General features: G+C 46.2%; 1 protein-coding gene across 2 annotated transcripts in view; it reads left to right on the forward strand.

Moving 5' to 3' along the window:
* The window catches only part of KNTC1 (kinetochore associated 1), a 913,665-nt gene that overhangs the window by 96,080 nt on the left and 798,393 nt on the right, over positions 1–19,192 (forward strand). For both annotated transcript variants that reach the window (XM_078667574.1, XM_078667573.1), the window contains exon 2: positions 4,910–5,053. In XM_078667574.1, coding sequence (XP_078523700.1) covers positions 4,922–5,053 — 132 coding nt within the window. In that variant the 5' untranslated portion in view covers positions 4,910–4,921. The remainder of the gene's footprint in view (positions 1–4,909; positions 5,054–19,192) is intronic.

The raw sequence follows: 19,192 nt of genomic DNA on the forward strand, positions 1-19,192 counted from the left end.
CAATCCTGATAGGGAATTCCGCAGGCTCGCCGAGGACAGTGCGGAACAGTTCTTGCAGATAGACCACAATGCCGGAAGTCTCTTCCGTGGACGGCACCCCCCGGACTCGTATGTTGTTCCGTCTCGCTCTGTTTTCCAGATCCTCGTTATGCAGTTGTAGGTCAATGTGTTGGTCCCTGAGGCGGAGGACCTCCTGCTGCAAGTGTGTTATCTCATCGTCCTGCCTTTGCGTGGAGGTCTCAACCGCTTCCACCCTCTCCCCAAGACCGTCCACCTCCCTGCGCAGTTCTCGTACTTCACCGGCCACTTCCTTCTTCAACTCTAGAAAGTCGTCCCGCAAGGTCCCAAACAAGGACTCCAAAAAAGATCTGGTGACCGGTGGCTCACCGCTGTTCCCTCCTTGCGATCCGCTTGCACCTCCTGACTGAGTCGGGGGCTTGTCCCCTTTGCTAGCTGGTTTATTGAGCATGTCTGCGAGCGTCCGATTGCCTCCTTTGCCGCCTTTCTGCCCGGCCATCTTTTCCCCTGCGCCGCAGTTCACGTGTGCGTTCTGGCAGTCCCCAGCTGATCTGTTACCTCGGGGTAGGCCCGTATCTTCGGCCTGCACCCTCGGGAGCCTGCGCTATGCGGGTCGTACCTCGACAAGTCCAGCGACCCACGTTCAGGCCCCCGGCTTCCGGCTACTCAGGAAGAACTCAATGGCGCTCGGCGCTTTTCCCAAGTTGCCCTACTGCCGTCCCAGCCGGTAACAGGCGTAGCTCCGGTTCCCCTGCCCTATTGTATGAAATGTCTCAGACTCCCAACCTCCTCAGGGCAACCCGGGGCTCCCACGGGGGCCTGGCGCTGCGGTACACACACCCAGCTCACTCCTCACCTCTGGTGTCGAGTCCGTGGCGGAAAGGGGGGGGGGGGGCCCCCTCGACCGATGTCCCGCTCTTGGCCGGCGTCGCGGCTTACCACCGCCCCTCACTTCCCGGTATCGGTCACAGTCACTCCGTGATGCACCGGGGCAGTCTGCGCCCCTCCCGCGCCTGTCCCAGCAACGGCGTCTCAGTGCTGTCCAGCCACTGCGTTCCGGGCCTCAATCCGGCCCTCCAGCCGGGCCCTAGAGGGTAGGTGTCGCGAAAATCGTAGGATCACCCCTGCGAGGTGCACCACGAGTCCTCACTCCTCCGGATACCCACTCTCGCTCACCCGGTCTCTCCCTCTCCACTTCCGGTCAAGGTGGCTCGGAGCCAGGGCCCTGCTCCGTCCCCGTGCAAGTGTCCCCCTTCGCGGCCTGCCGAGTCAGCCGTCTGGCCCGCGCCCAAGCCCCGAGGTCCAAGAAGTCCGCTCCGGGCCGTGCTCTATTTCCGTCCGGTCCTGGCACCGGACCGCCGCCGACTAGGCCACAGCCGCGGCCTCAGGTAGATTTGGGGGCGGGAACGAAGCCAGGGCACTCCTTCTTACCAGAGTGCCGTCCTGCGCGCTCCCGGTGCCGGTCCGCCGACCACTCTCCTGCGAGCGCCTGGCTCTCTTGCACCTCTCGCCGACGGTGTTCCGGGCCTCTGTTCGTCTCTCGCTGGGCCGCAGCCGCGGCCTCGCGTAATTCCGGGGTGGGGCCGGGGTCCTCCGCGACTCCAGACGTCGGGCACCACTAGTCCCGGGGGCCGGCGCAGCAAAAGCCACCAACTCGCGGCCGTTCACCTCCGGGCCTGTGTCTCAGCAGTTCGGAGGTCCGTCACTTTGCCCTCCGGGCCGGCGCCGCCTCAGGTGGGTCCTCAATGCGGGCTGCTTCGTCACCACCGCTGCGCGTGCAAGCGGCCGAGACCTCCGCTGTCTGCGCTGCGGCTCCCTAAGGGACCGGAGCTTCGCTCTGCCGCACCTGGGGATCTCCTCGCCCACACCCGGCCACCAGGCTCGGCTAGGGGGGAGAGAAGCTGCGATTAGGGCTTAGGGCCTTGGCGGGCGCAGGAGCTCCGGCAGAACACGTCCGTTCACTCCGCCATCTTGGCCACGCCCTTGAATAATGTTTTAGGGCAGTTTTTAGCATCCGTAATGGTCAAGGAAACATAGTTTGCAAGCGCGGACCTACAGCGAGAATGATGCGCCCTTTTGATAAGAAGATAGGCAGTTTTAGCTTCAGGTGCATAAGCCCTTCGCCACAGTCTTTCCATGTTCTTACATTTAGTTTTCTCACTTTTTAACTCTTCGGAGAACCACTGGGCACGGGAACGGTGATTATATATCTTCCTAACTGCCTTAGACACTTGTCTCCCTCTCTCTGACTGGATCCAGTTTTGGAAGGCCACAAGGCTCATACAAAAATGTTTTTAAAAATTGGGGCATTGATAGAAAGAAAATTATTAAAATTGGCAATATCCACTTTTTTCCAATTCCTAGTTGATTTTGTGACACTATCATACGCCGCGTGAGAGAGTTGTGAAACCGCAAGCCTAAAGACCACTTAAAAATGATCAGTCCAGCACAGAGGAGTAGCTGCAGCACATTCAAAATTGGATAAGTTAGAAAAAATAGCGTCAAGCAGATGGCAGGCTTTATGGGTGGGACCTGCATTGTGAAGCAAAATGTTCATGGTTGCCAGGTCTGAAATAAAAATATTGCTAATAGAGCAGATGGGGTCCTCTAGATGGAGATTAAAGTCTCCTAGAATAGAGAAATTTGCCGAACAAAAAAAAAGGGAATAACTACATCTGGGAAGGTTGTGGCCCACGGGCCAGATGGCCCAGGGGGGCGATACACCAATATCCCTGAAAAAGTAAAATGAGGGGTTAAAGTCAATTTAAATACTGCTGCTTCACAGCCAGGGACTAATAGACCATCAAACTTACAGCTATAAATATTTTTGTAAATTACAGCCATCCCTCCACCTATTTTATCCTCTCTGTCTTTCCTGACTATGGCGTAGTTAGATGGCAAGGCTCTGGCTACATCTGGACCAGAGCTGGTATTGAGCTATGTCTCAGTAAGGAAGATAGCATCTGGTTAAAGATCAAAAACGTCGGCCTGATGTTTTGGGAGAGAGCAGCAATTGATATTAAGAAAGGAAAAATTATTGGTAGGAGGCGGCTTATATTTCATGTTAGACTGTGTTTGCAGATTAGTTAAAATATTGGATGATGGAACATTACGTGATCTGAATTCATTTGTGCGCACGGTACAATTGCAGCCTGGACATGAAACAGTGGTTCCTTCAGTATTAAATCGAGTGCAATTTAACTGTGGATTAGTGCGGAGGTTCAGCAGCTGATTAGAGGAGTAAGTTATAGTGTCCCAGTTAAACGGAACAGGGTTCGTTGCCCCTGGTCCCAGCCAGGCGTGGACGGGCGCAGACGGGCTTGCTTTTGGCGCGCCGGCGTTCACTGGGAGTATTGTCTCTGAGTTACATTTATAACATCATCATGAGTATAAGCTCCACAGACCCTGCCTGTGCATGCATATCCTATATGTGGGTATTTTCAGTCAGTATCTGGAACCACAATTGTGGGTGAGGAACTTAATGAGCTTCAGTCTTACTGTGTGGAGCTCCTGAGTGCTTTACCCCACACTCCCCTTTATTGTTAATGTTGTATTAAATATATAAACCTATATCTTGCACGTTTGTCCTGGATGTAGTTAGTCTGAATTGAAATTGCCTTGAGTGCCCTTCCTTTCTGAGTCTTAGCAATCTTGAATAGGCTTCCCCTTTGGATCCCTTTTTCTCCTCTGACTCCTTGTGTGATCCTGTGCAGCGCTGTACTACTCTTTCTGTACATTTTCTACCCAGTCCTTGCTCAAGTACCGGACTGTGTTCCCGACATAGTCCCGGACAGTCCCTGACACTTTTGTTTTGATTCCTGTAGGGTGTTTCGTTCTACCAGTGACTATTACATGAATTCTTGCTTTGTTAGCGATAGCTAGGGTAATTTTGCTTTGAGACGCGTGCTGTGTATTGCTCGTAGTATGTCCACAACCAATAAAAAGGTTTAATCAAACGATTGAAATGTTAATTCACACAACATTCTTAATACCAGCCCTACTACTCGTCCCAAAGCTGAAAACGTAATACCCCTCTAGATGTGGCCACCAACTTGAATACTTTTAACATCATTAACTAAACATGTAACATTCTGCCTTTTTTGACAGTGACAATATAGCACTGCTGAGAAAATGCGCATTAATCAAGAATAATATTGGTGTTTCCAGTTGTTTTTGAGTAGTATAGATTAACAAACAGAATATAGGCAACCCTTTTATGGGGACAAGGATTTTTAGGGCTCTTGTCATTGGCTCAATGGCTTCATAAATTGGAGTCAAAGGTCTTCTTCAGGTATAATTTGTAGCCGCAAAACCCTATGTACTCTTTCTCATGATTATCCTGAGATGTCCTGGACTTAAATGTTTATGTCCCTGCTCCTACATTTGACAAAGTGTGTAATTGGTGGCACATCACTTTACCATCCAAATAGTGTGTTCCTCTATCTCCATATTTCTGGAGTGTTGGTTAAAGGCTGTCTTTTAACAAAAGCTTTGTAGTAAGTGGGCATTTACCTTTGCAGTTTGATGTCTAACCATAAGAAAAAAGGGACATAAGAGCTAAAAGAGCAATTTTATGATTTTTTTTTTGAGTAGACCGTGTTATCTGTAGTGCCATTCAAAATTGGAGATGCATGGCAAAATTACCAGAAGTTGTGTGAGTGCATGTTTAAAAATATTTGCCTAAAAAGAATTTGTCCGATGGGAAAAATGCAATAGTCTTGCCGGTTATGTCAAACTATGTTACGTTTCTCCAGCATTCCATGAAAATCCAGATTTTAGTAGAGCATAATGGGAAGAACTTAGGAGTCTGCCCATCATCACTACCTGATCTATATAGTGTCATTTGATTGCACCTTTTACAAACTCAGCTTTTTTCTGTTTTTAATTGTAGAAGGGCTTCATCATGTGGAACGATATTGAGCTCCTGATGAATGATGACACTGGAAGTTGCCGTTTAACTATCGGCTCAAGACAGGAATGTGGGACTGCCTTGTACCAGGTGGACACATTATTAAAAATATCTTCGTCTGAAAAGGTGAGCCCATTTATTGTACCATGCCAAAGTGTTAGCATCTTCATCAAATGTATCAGTGATTGTAAAGTGTGAATTCATACTTGTGCTTAATCAAATTTTCATTTCCTTCTCCATGTTCAGTAACTTTATCTTAAGGTAGACAAGGGATAATATGTACTGGACAATTGTAGACCAACTGTACATTTTTGTTCATAAAGGCCTAATATAAAATTGTCAACTGGATAGAGTGCATGGCAGGCTTATAGTAAATATACTAGTCCACTTTTCAAATAGTGTGGAATTGATTTTTATCCCATGTGTATTGATTCATGTATTCTTTCCGGTTCTTGAAACATTTACAGGCTATGATTTATAGATACGTTCTAAAACTGGAGGAGAATCTGTGACCAGACTTGGTTTTTACCATTCAAGGCCTAGTAATTTTTCAAATAATTGTTGAAAGGGTGTGTTTCTGTAGGCGAGACTCGTCAATACGCTTTGCTACTGAGCCATGGCCTAGAGGAAGATGCAGTGCAAAGAATGACGCATGAATGCGAGTCTACATTTAAGAGGCAACATAGAGAAGAGCATAATGGTCGGCTGAGGATATTTGAATTAAAATTTTTTTTTCCTGTAATTACACGCTAACCCTGAACCACCTCCCCCCACCCCACTCAAAACCAAAACTGCTTTCTTGAATGGCTACTTTTGACATATCAGGATTCAACGCTTTGGTCTTATGCTTGTGGCTTGACCCAAATAGCAATACAGCCTCGGAAGCTTCGATATTCTGGCGCCTGAGGACTCCAAAACACAATCTCAGACAGATCACTTCTGCTGCATAATAGAGTATTAATGCACAGAAGTCTGTCGCTCACAATTGTGAGTATATAGCAAATGATGCGACATGAATCCTTTGACAGGGGTAGTGAAACTGTGATTTGAGACTTAGTTGAGGATAGCGAGTGGGTGCCGCTAATAGTGAGACACAGACTTTTCTCTGTGTCCCCGACAGAGTGCAAGTTTGTGTGAAACCCACAGGATGTTTTTGGACAGTTCATGTGAGCCTCTAATACTAGGTTTTCTTGACTTTGTTTTTCACTGGTCCCCGGATCACAGGTTAAGAACCACTGCTGTATGTGAAATGGGCCATTCGAGTTTCCATTCATTAAATTCACTTATTCCTCATTAAACTAATTCAGATTTTTAAATCTCTAATAAGTAGCTTAATTGTCAACATGGTGAACCATACAACATGTCTAGTGAATCAAAATGGTATGTTTAACAACAATAGTAGCTACAAAAGTTGACCTCTTTGACTTGTAGCCTTTTCAGCACTCCTCTCTTTGGTTTAATATGCTATTGAAATGTTTGCAACAGGGCACCCAAGGGAGGGGGGTGGGGGTGGCGTGGCTAGACACCAATGGAGTAAGATGTGTCTCGCCGTGCTCCAGCACGGCGATATTCCCCATCCAGAACCATCCTGATACTCCACACCCCCACAAAATATATGAGGGGGCTGGGGAGGGCCAACTGAACAAGGAGGGAGCGCTGGAAGTCTGGGAATATCCCGGGGGCAATGTATGCTGGAGATGCGGCGGCAAGGCCTCATGGCGGCTGAAAATGTTGCTCGCTAGCTGAAGAGTGAGGACCCTTGGCACGGAGTGGATGAGCGAGAGAGCTGATCACTCCCCTGACCGGGACAGGAACAACAGTCCTGGGGTCAGATTCAGTGAATGAAATGAATATATTTTATTGTATCAATTAACAAAAATTGTTACAAAAAGTGTCCTATAAAATATCCACAAAACTTGCTTGCTACGGTAGTCGTCATTAACTACTACAAATTTGGATGAATTACATCCTGTAAACCAAATCCTAAAAATACAGATCATAGATAATAAAAACATTAAAACCCATGTATCAGTTATGAATTCAAGGCATTCAAGGACCTATTTTGAGAGAGAGATTCCAATAAAGTGCAAAATAAATACAGCTTGTTACAGCATGCCCAAAGTGCAGTCTTGAAGTTCTAAAGTGCAAGGTGCGTTACTTAAACGTTCTTTAACTTTGTGTGCAAATTTGGCGAACCTAGCCAATTCCATCGGTGTCCCCAGGCTAAACAAGAGTTTCATGGAATCCTTGCAATTATGTATCCCATATTTTAAAAACAATGGCCTTAGTAAAGTGCGACATGCGTGTATTAGGCAATGGCATATGCAGACCAAATGGATCATAGATTCTTCATGCTGGTGGCATAGTCTGCAGGTGGTAATCTCCTCTAGGGATTTCCAGCGCCTGTTGATATCTTTTATCAGCAATGTCATAAGCTTCACGGTTAAGATTTGCTTTAAAATTATCTTGTTTAATGCAGCGTTGAGGTATGGTTGCCATAACCGATCTTCATAGGAGCTTACAAGTATCCCAATGTTACTTTTGGAACGATTCAACTCCTTCATGTCTTCTTACCTGGATAATGCTCCAACTTGTATTTTTAATATAGATTTTAGTGTGCCAGGCTGATAGGTCAGATCCTGCAGTTTGGTCATGTCAAGCTGTAATGCAGTGCAGGCAGTTTTCATGCAGTTGCTCCATGAATTATTGGCTTTCATGAAGATCATTTTCAGGGTTGACTTCATTGTTTTCGGAGGGGCCGCAAAAATCCCTCGGTAATACTGCACGAACGTTGCCCAGTGCTCGTAGTTTTGTTTGTTCAATCCAAATTCAAGTCGCACTAAGATGTTTCGTGTATGCGCCTTGATCTGGAACATTCGCTTGTAGGCTCTGCAGTTGATATGTTCGAGGCTATTAACGAAAGCGCAGGAAATGCTAACTGGCCATATGTAATTGAGGAAGGCAGCTTGGCCCTTATAACTCTTTTAATGGATTTTGTTGTTGGGCTATTTAGTTTAGCATTGTGCTTGCACAAGGCGAACGTCACTGCCTTGGCCTTTGTTTCAGCTGTAGCAAGGTAAGCTGTTGATTTCCCATTACTTATCAGCCAAACCTCTAAGTAATTGTATTTGGTCACTGTTGTTCTCTTCAGGTTGCCCAACCTCCAATGCTTTCAGAGTTTGTTGGCATACTTACCGAATATAATTACCTTTGTTTTTCCTGCATTTGCTCTTAGGTCATTCTTGTTGTACGATCTAATAGCACCATATCATCTGCATACTGTATTAAAAATAATCTGTTTGAGCCAATTTTCGGAGATAGAAGTTTTGCATTAAGAATAGTTTTAGCGAGGTCTGCCATATATAAGTTAAAAAGCAAAGGTGCCAATACACAACCTTGTTTTAAACCACGGTCTGTTGGAATCTTTTTAGTAGCTGAATTTATTGAGGTTTTCACCCGTACCCAAGTTCCTGTGTAAAGGCTAATTATTGCCTTTAAAAGAATCTCTGATATCCCCCAACCTTGTAGTTTCTGCCACAGCAGACTCTGGTTGACACAGTTGAAGTCCGCGGAGTAGTCCACAAAATATGCAAATAGAGGAAGCGTCTTTTTCTGTGTAGTCTGTTTTTATCATGTATGCAAGGGCTAAAATATTATCCATTGTGGACGCTCCTGGCCTAAAGCCATTTTGGAAACTTGGTAGGATTTCATTTTCATCAGCCCAGATCTGCAGGTCTTGTAAAAGAAGGCTAGCATGACCTTTCGATTCAATGTCTAAAATGGATATCAACCTGTAGTTTGAGGGGTCCCCGGTATTGCCCTTTTTGTGGATAGGTTGTAGTAAAGATCCTTTCCAAGTCTCTGGAATTGTTGAATTTGCCAGACAATGCTGGTAAAGCGGCGTGAGTATGCTACTCCAGAAATCGCGGTCTTCTTTAAACAATTATCCTGGTAACCCATTAGAGCCTGGTGCCCCATCCTTTCTAATGTTTTTTAAAATTGTTGTCACGCTTTAACCCTTTGCATGCTGATGACGGAACCGCTCCGTCATCAGCTGCGGGTGCGCTGTGCTGATGACGGAGCGGTTCCGTCATGGCCCGCTCGCCGCTCATGCGCGGCGCGAATTCCGCGCCTGCGCTGAGCGTTCTATTGAGCGGGGCGGGCCATGACGGAACCGCTCCGTCACAAGCACAGCGCAACCGACGCTGGTGACGGTGCGGTTCCGTCACCAGCATGCGCCCGCCGCATTTCCGCCCCGCCCCCTTAGCAGTGCGGCGGAATAGCCGCCGCTGTGAATGGGTTAACCTACGAAGGGGCCTTCTGGAGGTATCTCCATATTTAATGGGTTCCTTACCACTGCCATTCCAGGTATGTCTTCTGTAGCTACTAGTGAGGTTTTGGGTAGAGCAGTGCTGGTAAAGAGCTCTCGGTTGTGTGCTGATGTCAATTTTTGTGTGTCACGGTATAATGTAGTTACATGGGTTAACCATATGTCATAAGCAACCACATTGCACCTGTCTTGGCCATGACTGGAAAGCTTGTTAATATATGCTCAGAATTCAGCCTGTTTATTTGGATTTAGCAAGGAAAAGACATGTAGCCACTCCGAGTCTTGTTGTTTTCTTTTAGTGCCCCACACGTTTTTCCTATGGATTTTCTTTGCTAGGGGTTGGTTTTGATATGTTTCGTATTTTCTGTTTTGCTTATGGATCCGTGTGGCTGTTCTGAGCGACCTCTTACTTTACTCCATTTTTTCGCATTGTGGTTGAAATTGGCGACAAGACGTTTCTACAGTAACTGATGAGTGTTCTTTACCTTTTCAGAAGTTGGTAGTTTAATCCAGTTCTCATTAATATTACCTAACGTGAAATCTTCGGCAGTTCCAGGCCAATTACTTTTCCACCGTGTTAAGGCTGCTGTGTCTATTTTTGTCCACTTTAGTCTCCTTGCAAAGCATAGATTTCTTCTCCATTGGTATTACCCACGGAGATGATAGTCTGAAGGCATGTAGGGTGATAGATATGGCAAGTGGGAGATGGTCACTATATGGGATAGGAAGCTTTTGAAATTCCGTCACTTGCCCATAGAGGCGACCACAGGTGAACATATAATCAATTGTTGATTTAGATAGCCACTGTGTGTCTTTGTTAGAGGCTGATTTCAGACCATAGCACGTTTGTATTGATTTTAGTCTGTGTATATTTAAGAATGTATTCATCAACGTTCCTGCTTTATCTGAGGGCAAAGCTTCATCTGGTTTCATTCCAAGGTTTTTCGTATTAAAATCTCCAGCTATTACAATCCCACAATTTGGTTGACTGCTCAGTAACTCCTCAAGGGTATCCTCTAGCATTTTCATGTCACTGTGTCTGGGGGCCTCATTGCTATTGAAGTAGATATTCACGAAAATGATCTTTATTGGGCATCCGTTTAATTTCAATCCTTGTACTAGGACTGCCTGAACCATGTCCATGTTTAATAGGTTTTATTTTTATATTGCTACTAATCCTTGTGTATATTGATACCCCCCCCCCCCCTGACGGTCTTCCAAATATGTTACACTTTTTTGCAGGCTGTTGAAATTCCATGAAGCCTGGTATAGCCATTGGGGTGAGCAACCAAGTTTCTTGCAGACATAACAGGTCGCCTGACTGCAAGAATTCAAGTGCTTCCTTATTATGTAGTGAGGCTTTTAGCCTGTAAACATTCCATGAGATTACTTTGAGCAAGTTGCCTGGTTTATTGCTCAGGCAACCATTTCCTTGTGTGCTAGGAGCACGTGCGCTTTGTTTGAGCGGACTCGGGCAAAAACTATGTTGGGGTATGCTGTTGTGCGAGTGACATTTGTCCCTTTTTAGAATGGGCGCAGTGTTGGATTTGGATGCGATCCTCTTTTTAGCATAAATGGATATCGCTCTTCTTCTGCAGAGTGAACATTAATCCCCCAGTTTGCAAACCTTTCTTTTTCTTTCATAATTTTTTGTACAGACGAGCCATCAGTCCATTTTAGTATTGTTGACTCTCTGGTTGTTTTGTTGTCCAAGATTTTAAATTGAACTTGGGTAAGGTCTTCACTGGAGATGGAGAGCTCTGGGATATGATGAAAAATGTGTAGAATGTTGGACCTGTTTAATGTGTCCAGACTTCCCCGTGATGTGTTTTCAGGTGTGAAAATGATTTATATTATTCTTTTCCTCTTTATACCCTTGTGCTGGTTGGCTGGCCGCGAGTGAATATGCGGCAAATCGTTGTGTTTGTTGGTCAGATTCAGTGAACGGAACCCTGTGGGGGTGATTTGTGGCAGAAACCAGACTGCATTCAGGACTCGAGGGCACGGATAGGAGACCCATGAAGAGACCACTACAGCAGAACTGATCTGCTACCGGAGGTCCCAGGTGAGCCACTGCGGAGGGCGCCGAAGAGTGTTGCCGGCCCTGAAGGGTTAAGAAGGCTGGGGGGCAGAGAAGAGCCGGCGCTGAGAAGCAGTCCCTGAAGCAATAGAGGACCTGGATATCCTGAGCCGGCAAACGCCACCACCGGGCGGTGGCAGCTGGAAGGCGGCCTGACGACTATGTGAGCCCCAGCAACAGTGTGTGCAGCCCACGAGGTGAGGAAGTGGTGTGGCGGAAGAGAGGGTCGCTCAATTGCAACTGAAGCACGGAGGGGTCTGCTCCTGAACAAGAGCCGAGATCGGGTAAGAGGCAGTCGTAGGGTCCTATCAGCCGGGGAGGAGATACAACTGTAGGGCAGAGGCCTGCTTCAAGGAAGGAGCCCGCTAAAACCTGTGACGCCCTCACGTGAGGAGCCTTGCCAGCTCAGAGCACAGGGAAGCGGAGAGCAAGACATGACCCCCTGGTTGGGGCCGAGTGAGACGCAGCAGAAGAGCAGAATAGTAAGGATGTCATGCCCTATACGAAAAGTAGGAACTTCCCATAGGCCTTCATTTACTAAAACTTTAGGTGTAGACCACCGAACATGCTTGAGAAGGCAGTGAGTCCTCACACAACAAGCAGCAAGGAAGACCGGCCCTTTAGGAGTGGAACAAGAGGGGCGGGCCGGATAAATGGTAGGCCAAGAGAACCCAGAACAAACACTGTCAAATAACCACAGGTGGAAAGACAGTCGGAGAGGACGCCTAAGAATCTGGAGGCACAGCAGTGAGGTACTCGCAGTGAAAATGCCAGCACCACCCAAGGACCATATGCCTCCGGGCCATGGAGCCACACAGTCCGAGGTCAACCACAGAAGAGATGAAGGTCCCACTGCCCCCATTAGTCGGACGCCCGCTGCAGTTGGGACGGGCTTACACCTGCCAGGAATGGGGTGGATATCTAAACGACGAGTGCAGGACAACCTGGATCCTGGCAAGAGGCAGGAACAGACAGACGAGGAAGAAGACTCTGGTGGAGCAACAAAGGAGATTGCCCAGACACGTTCAACATTGGCAGACATCATGCAACCGACCACAGCATCTCGGGAAGCCCTTGAGACCAAGATAGAGGCTATAGGTACAGACTTGAGCCTACTAAAGGATGATCATCGCTGCCTAGCAGAAAGGATGACCAACACGTAACGCTCAATGGTGGACATCCCGTCGGAGGTCCCAGAGATGACTAAATCCCTGTCGGAAGTGATGAATAGGGAGAGTACCCTGGAAGTAAGAACAGAATACAGTGAAGGAAGATCCCTTGGGCATAACGTACGCATTATTGGGTTACCTGAACACGAAAAGGGTAGCGACATGAACAGTACCTCGAACTGTCTAAAGACAAAGGTGGCCCCAGAGGGCCTATCTCCATTGTATGCACTGGAGAGGACGCATAGGGTCCCCCACGCCCAATTGTGGCTCATCTGCTCCACTTCAAGGATCGGACCATATTCTGTCACAGGTCTGTCATAACAAAAACCTACAAATTAAAAATAACTAATTGATGATTTTTCTGGAGTGGAGTTGTAGAGACAGTGCACCTCCTTCCTGGCAGTGAAAAGGTGACTCTGGCAACTACAGATTCCCTACGCAATGATGTTTCCGGCCCGACAGAGTGGTCTCAACGACGGGGACTCCATTCAAAGACTTGTGGAACTGGCTCGATACTGTCCAGACAAGGAGATCTCAGGAGAACTTCCCAGGGTCGACCTCATGGAAGAATCAAAGAGCCCCAGATCAAGCCAGCACACCATCATCAAAGAAAGCTAGAGAGGCAAGGCACAGAATACTTTGAGAGGTTGCAGAACTAAGTCAGGCGGACTCTAGTCCTTAATCCATGCGGAATAAATACGAGGAGAGAACAGACTGTTCCCGAAGCTCTAGCTCGGCGGTGGGTTCTGACACGGACCTTCCTAAGGTCACCCCCAAGTCGATAGACCAGCTTATTTGAACAAAGGAACACAAGAATGACATGTGAAACTGGACAATAACCCTGATCTCTTGTATACTTTTGACCCTATATAAAGGGTAACCGAAGACACCGGTGGGGGCAATTAACAAAGTGTGGGTCACGGGGGGTAACACTTCTACATTTTTGGATGGGGGAGAGCCGGCTGATTGGGGAGGGCCAGAGATAAAAGGTCGCAACTTCACCCCCAAATACAACTGCACAGGTTCTCTGTGGAACAATACCAACTGGTATCGAGTTTGGATGGGTATTGGACTGTCACCTGTCCTGGGGAAGGGATGTTGAGGAGTTTGTTTCTCAAGGGGCTTTCAAGTTGGGCCTAGGCGTGCCTGGGCTAGAATATTTATTAGGTCAATGCGAACGCCAACCCCATGGTTTCAACCGTAGACTTTAAATGCCTTTCGTGGAATGTGAGAGGAATGCACACCATGACTAAGTGCTGTAAGATTCATGCATACCTGACTAGAAGGGGCGTACACATAGCATTAATGTGCATTTCTTGCAACAGCGCTAAGGAGGGGAAGGCCCTACAGAGAAGGTGGAGAGGTCAGGTGTACTATACGAATTCCGCTTTCACAAGGGGGTTCTTATTTGGGTGAGATCAGGGGTCCCATTTCTGTGTACCAGACACACAGTAGACCCAGGAGGGCGATATGTAGTCTTAATAGGCAAATTAGACTGCAGAGATATAACCATTGGGAGTATATAAAGGGCCGAATACGGATCAACCCTCATTCCTAGCGTTTCTTTCCAGAAAGTTGGAACCACACTAAACCGGAACAGTGATTCTGGGTGGGGACTTTAACTGTGCCACGGATGGGAAATTAGATCTTTCCCATCCACGCCTGAGGCAGTCATATTTGCAGTCGATATTGAAAAGGCCTTTGATAGCCTAGAATGGCCTTACCTATTAAGGGTAATGGAGAGATTTGGACTGGGACCAGATTTTGTAAAGTGGACGTCGCTGCTATACTCTGAGTCTAGGGCTGGAGTCAAGACCGTGATCATGATCTCCGAGATCATGATCTCCGATGCCTATCGGGTGGGGAGAGGAACGAGACAGGGGTGCCTGCTCTCCCCGCTGTTATTTACTCTGGCCATGGAGCCCCTCGCAGCCAGGGCAAGGACGTATCTTCACTATAGGGATCAGGAGGTGATGGGCCGAATCCATCATATAGCGCTATACGTGGCCGACTTATTATTATTCCTTCGGAACACTAGGGACGACCTTGATGGAGCAGGTGTACTGCTTGCATCACTGGCAAGAGTATCAGGCCTTAGGCTCAAGAGGAAGTTGTGCCTTTTCCCCGCTATAGCAGGGCGCAGAAGCCAAAAATGGAAGTGGAAGTGTCTTGGAAGAACAGATGTCTCCCCTATTTGGGAGTAACCATCTACCATGAAAGGGTGGATTTGCTGGAAGGTAAGATAGGGAAAGCACGTAGCGGAGTGAAGTGGAGTCTCATCTCCTGGGGGTCATTGCCCTTATCAGTCATGGGAAGGGTATCTTTGCTGAAAATGGTGACACTGCAGAGACTGCTATATCTTTTTGGTGTGTTGCCTGTCTGTATCCCAGAGGGAACTTTCCGCTATCTGAACTTGCTAGTGATTTCCTTCATATGGGGGATGGGTAGGTGAAGGGTAGCGTTGGCTACACTAACTAGGCCAAAGAGTGCAGGAGGCCTAGCACTACCGGACTTCGAATACTACTATCTTGCAGCATCGATGAAGTGGCTTCTGAAATTGATAGCTGGAAGGGAGAAAGGTACAAATCAGCCGGATGACGCTGTCCCTAGCCTGAGAGTATTGTCTAACATGGTTCTCATATTACCCGCACGGAGGAGGGATGAAACCAATGAAGTCAAAGTAATATGTAAATGTTGGGTTAGGAGTCACCAGAGATCTAAAACTAAAAAACCATACACCCCGGAGATACCACTGACCCTCTGCATGGCACTTCCACACAGAGGACTGTCGAGGTCTAGAAATTTGGGTGGAGGCAGGAGTGACCATGGGCATGTTATACAAGCCGGATCCCAACTTTCATTCAATGAATTTAGAGAGCGCTATGACATACCCGAGGTCATTTTTTACTCTATAATGACCTCACGAAGGCAATACGAAAACACTGGGGAGAGGGCCTCTCGGAACCACCGACATCGGGAGGATGCCAATATGTGGTGACAGCCTCTGTGTCCTTTAAAGCAGTTACCTGTTTATACCGATGCCTCAGGAATGAAATCCTGCCTGCACTCACCCAGTTACGGGACAGATGGGAAGAGGATTTGGGAGCAGATATAGAGGAGAAAACATGGGACAGATTAGTGGAAAGGGCACCAAGGGTCCATAGAAACGCCAGGTTCCAATTAATACATTTTTATGTGCTCCATAGAGCTTACCTCACACCAGCACACATCAACAAACACTTTAGGACACAAGCAGCTCTGTGACCCCGATGTGGGGAAGCCAATGCTGCATTTTTGCACATTTTCTGGGACTGCCCTAAGATAGAGAGCTTCTGGAGAGAAGTGACAACATTGATAGTGGAGATAACCGAGAAAGAGGTACAAACAACACCAGGCTACTGTCTCTTACACTGGTTCCCTCATATCTCCAGGGTCAAAGTTACAAGCGAGTTCCAAGATCTGGCGCTCCTGATAGCCAAAAGAGAGATCACTATGAATTGGAAGGCCCAGGGGGGACCCGGGGTGGAAAAGTGAAAGAATGACTTTACGGGATGGGTGACATACAAGGGAGAGGTACGATTGGGGGAGGCCAGGCGGGGTAGGGAATCCCTAAAAACGGCCAGAGCATGGGAAGCATTGTTGACGCTACTGAAGCACCCACCTAGCGAAACTGAAGAAGGGCAGGAAAGGACCTTGGGAGAAGGAGATCCAGTGTGAGCAGGAATATACTGCCCCAACACAACCAAATTTAGACAATTATGTAATGAATACACAGAATAAACCTGCATAGGGCAAGAACTATAGAGGCACATCACGCTAAGGCACGCCTAGGGGGATGGCGGGTGGGGGGGAGGGGGGAGTAGGGTTGCTGATTGTTTTTACAGGAACAAGAAGTCATGACTCAGAAGGATGGTACTAGCCAGGCTATCGATTTATATAGTGGAATTAGACCGGTCATCTACGCCAGGTATCCCAGAGTATGTAATGGCACATTATTAGGGTGGGGTGGCTTGGTGAGCAAAATAACAATGTATTAAACCCAGATCTGTGACTGGGGGTGAATGTCTTGCCATTGTGCAACAGTCCGTCCATCATCTTGTGTGTTTTGCATAACACACTATTATCCTGATATATAATATGCTAAATTTTTACGAAACTATGACCGGCTAAAGCTATTGATACCCAGTATACACTGTAATTATGAAAGGCTTCCAAGGCTCCGTTGTATAATCTGAGTTGTAAGAAGATATGGAAGAAAACCTTGATAAAATTTGTTTAAAAAAAACAAAAACCTGAAAACAACAAAGGCCGCATTCCATGAATGGGCAAGTTCCAGAATGCTAATGACGTACGAATAAATAGGCCAGTATGATTATTCCTATTACATTTCACAGGTAGGTACACATTTATCCTCACATGCTTTTCTAAGTAAAAGTATGAGCTAATAATAAGGAAATACTTTGGATTTGATTTAGCATTTTATAGACTGGTGCTCTGTCACAAACGTGACTAATATCTTGTCCACATGATTACAAGTGCATTATTTCCTAATGCACTTCTACTAAGGTGGATGGGATCTGTCATGTTTGTGATGGAGAACCCTTGTACCAAACGTTAAAGCAGGTCTTTAGCTTTTTGTAGCTAATCCAGTTATAAATATGTAAACCGGTACATCATCGTATGCCAGGAACTTTGCGCATTAGTCTCTGCAGTTCATTTCCCAATTATGTCTTTTGTCTAAATTATCTTGGGGGCAGAGGGTTGAGTTCTGCTTTTGCCTAAGGCAAGTCAGACATTAAGTTACAACATCTGGAAATGTAAAAGAATGGAATGTACTTGTGTTTTATATTTTTGGGAAGTTAAAGCCGTACAATCATGCAGAATACTATAGCCACCTTTTCAGGAGATACCTCAAGACTCCTCACAAGAAGTGGGAGTATTTTACTCCCTACTTATTGAGGAAGGGGGTACAATCCTGTCTTAGAACATACGAAAGTAATTCCTATTTTTGACAGAAATGTTTGCTATCAATTGAACATTTTCAATGTTCAGTCTTGGATATTTATTTTATGTAATCACTGCTTGCTTTTTATTAGAACATTCATGTAAATGAAACCATGTATTCTTCACCCTAAGGCCTCCTTTCAGACCAGGCCACAGCAATAGCAGCCCACTTGATTATGGCTAGTCACTGCTGGGGTCGCTAATCTTCAGGGCAGTACCAGTGGAAGTTTGGTTAGGGTTCTGTGCAGCTTACTATTTTTAGTTAAGCAAAAGTAATCTCATGTCAATCCTGAGAATTGTGATATCTCTTTCATGTGTAATTTCTCTCAAGGGAGACTGAGCAGTAAATGCATTGCAGGAGCTATAAAACTGGATGTGTGCCTTAGCCGCAGGTGCTGCACGAGCAACATTCACCACTTGACTTTAGAATCTGTACAGACAGTACAATAAACGGGAAGCTTGTGATGCTCGACTATATTCACCTTGAAAAACAAAGACGAGTTGTTTGGCAAAACTGGAGCAGTTGGTTTAATTAAACACCAAGGCAGGGAGTACAGCATACAGAAACGGGTCTGAAGACCTGCACTATAGTAGTACTTATTTGTCACTATCTTAGAAATAGAGCCCATCTTGAATTGTTTAAATATTTTATGCACTTTGCACTTTACAGAATTTGCACTGTACTTTGTCTCGAACCCATCTAAGATTGTCTACTATCCAATGCACTCTATTCCCGGTCTGGAATTTATATTCCCCTCTTTTTAAATGAACAGTTTTGGAAACCGATCTCTTTTATTGTATTTTAATTATTTTATTTAACTACTGGTATTTAATGAAAATTTATATCAATTGCACAAGGACGGACCATGAAGATGATTTATGTAACAACGGACATTTTATATCTGATTGGTTATTGATTTCAGGGGCGGCCTTAGTAATGTGCAAGCTGTGCACCTGCACAGGGCCACCAAACCCCAGGGGCCACCACGCTAATATATATCTTTAATATAATAATCCTCCGAGGATGGATACATATTTGCGTGGCGGCCCCTGGCAGGGATTTGGCGGCCTACGGCTCTGTTACACTTCCAAACACCCTGACCCCTCCCCCCCCTTTTCACTGGCCTCCGTGCTCCACCCCGCCCCCCTCTTTTGGGGCCCCCCTACCTACGCTCCCTGCCCAGGTCCGCCATGAGCCTAGAGCCACCTCTGCTGATTTGTATATTTTATGGTTTCTTTTTAAACCGAATGAAGATTTTGAATGAATGAAATGGATCTGAGGATTGTCTCAAGGTACAATCGATATGAGCGACATTCTATACATTTCCTGGAGCATCATAAAACAAGGGAAATTCAAAAGAAGGAGGTACCCCTGAGGTATATGACAGGGAAGGGGGTTAGCATCAGCAAAACAAGAATCCCTGTTAAAAACGTAATAGGCTGGAGTGGCCAAACAAAGAACAATAAAAAAGGGGGGTAGGAGATATGTGGGTAGATCTCCCTATTATCTTTAACTAATAGAAACCTATCCAAGCAAGGCAAAAAATGGACAATCACATAAAGTCATATAAAAGTATACTCAATAAGCCAATGTTGGTCAATTGCAAAAATAGTTGTTAAATGTATTCCCTCCCAACATGGGTTACATTCTAAAACATAATAAAAACATCAAGATTTAAAAA

The sequence above is a fragment of the Lissotriton helveticus genome, chromosome 11 (assembly GCF_964261635.1).
Source record: "Lissotriton helveticus chromosome 11, aLisHel1.1, whole genome shotgun sequence".
Classification (NCBI taxonomy): Eukaryota; Metazoa; Chordata; class Amphibia; order Caudata; family Salamandridae; genus Lissotriton; species Lissotriton helveticus.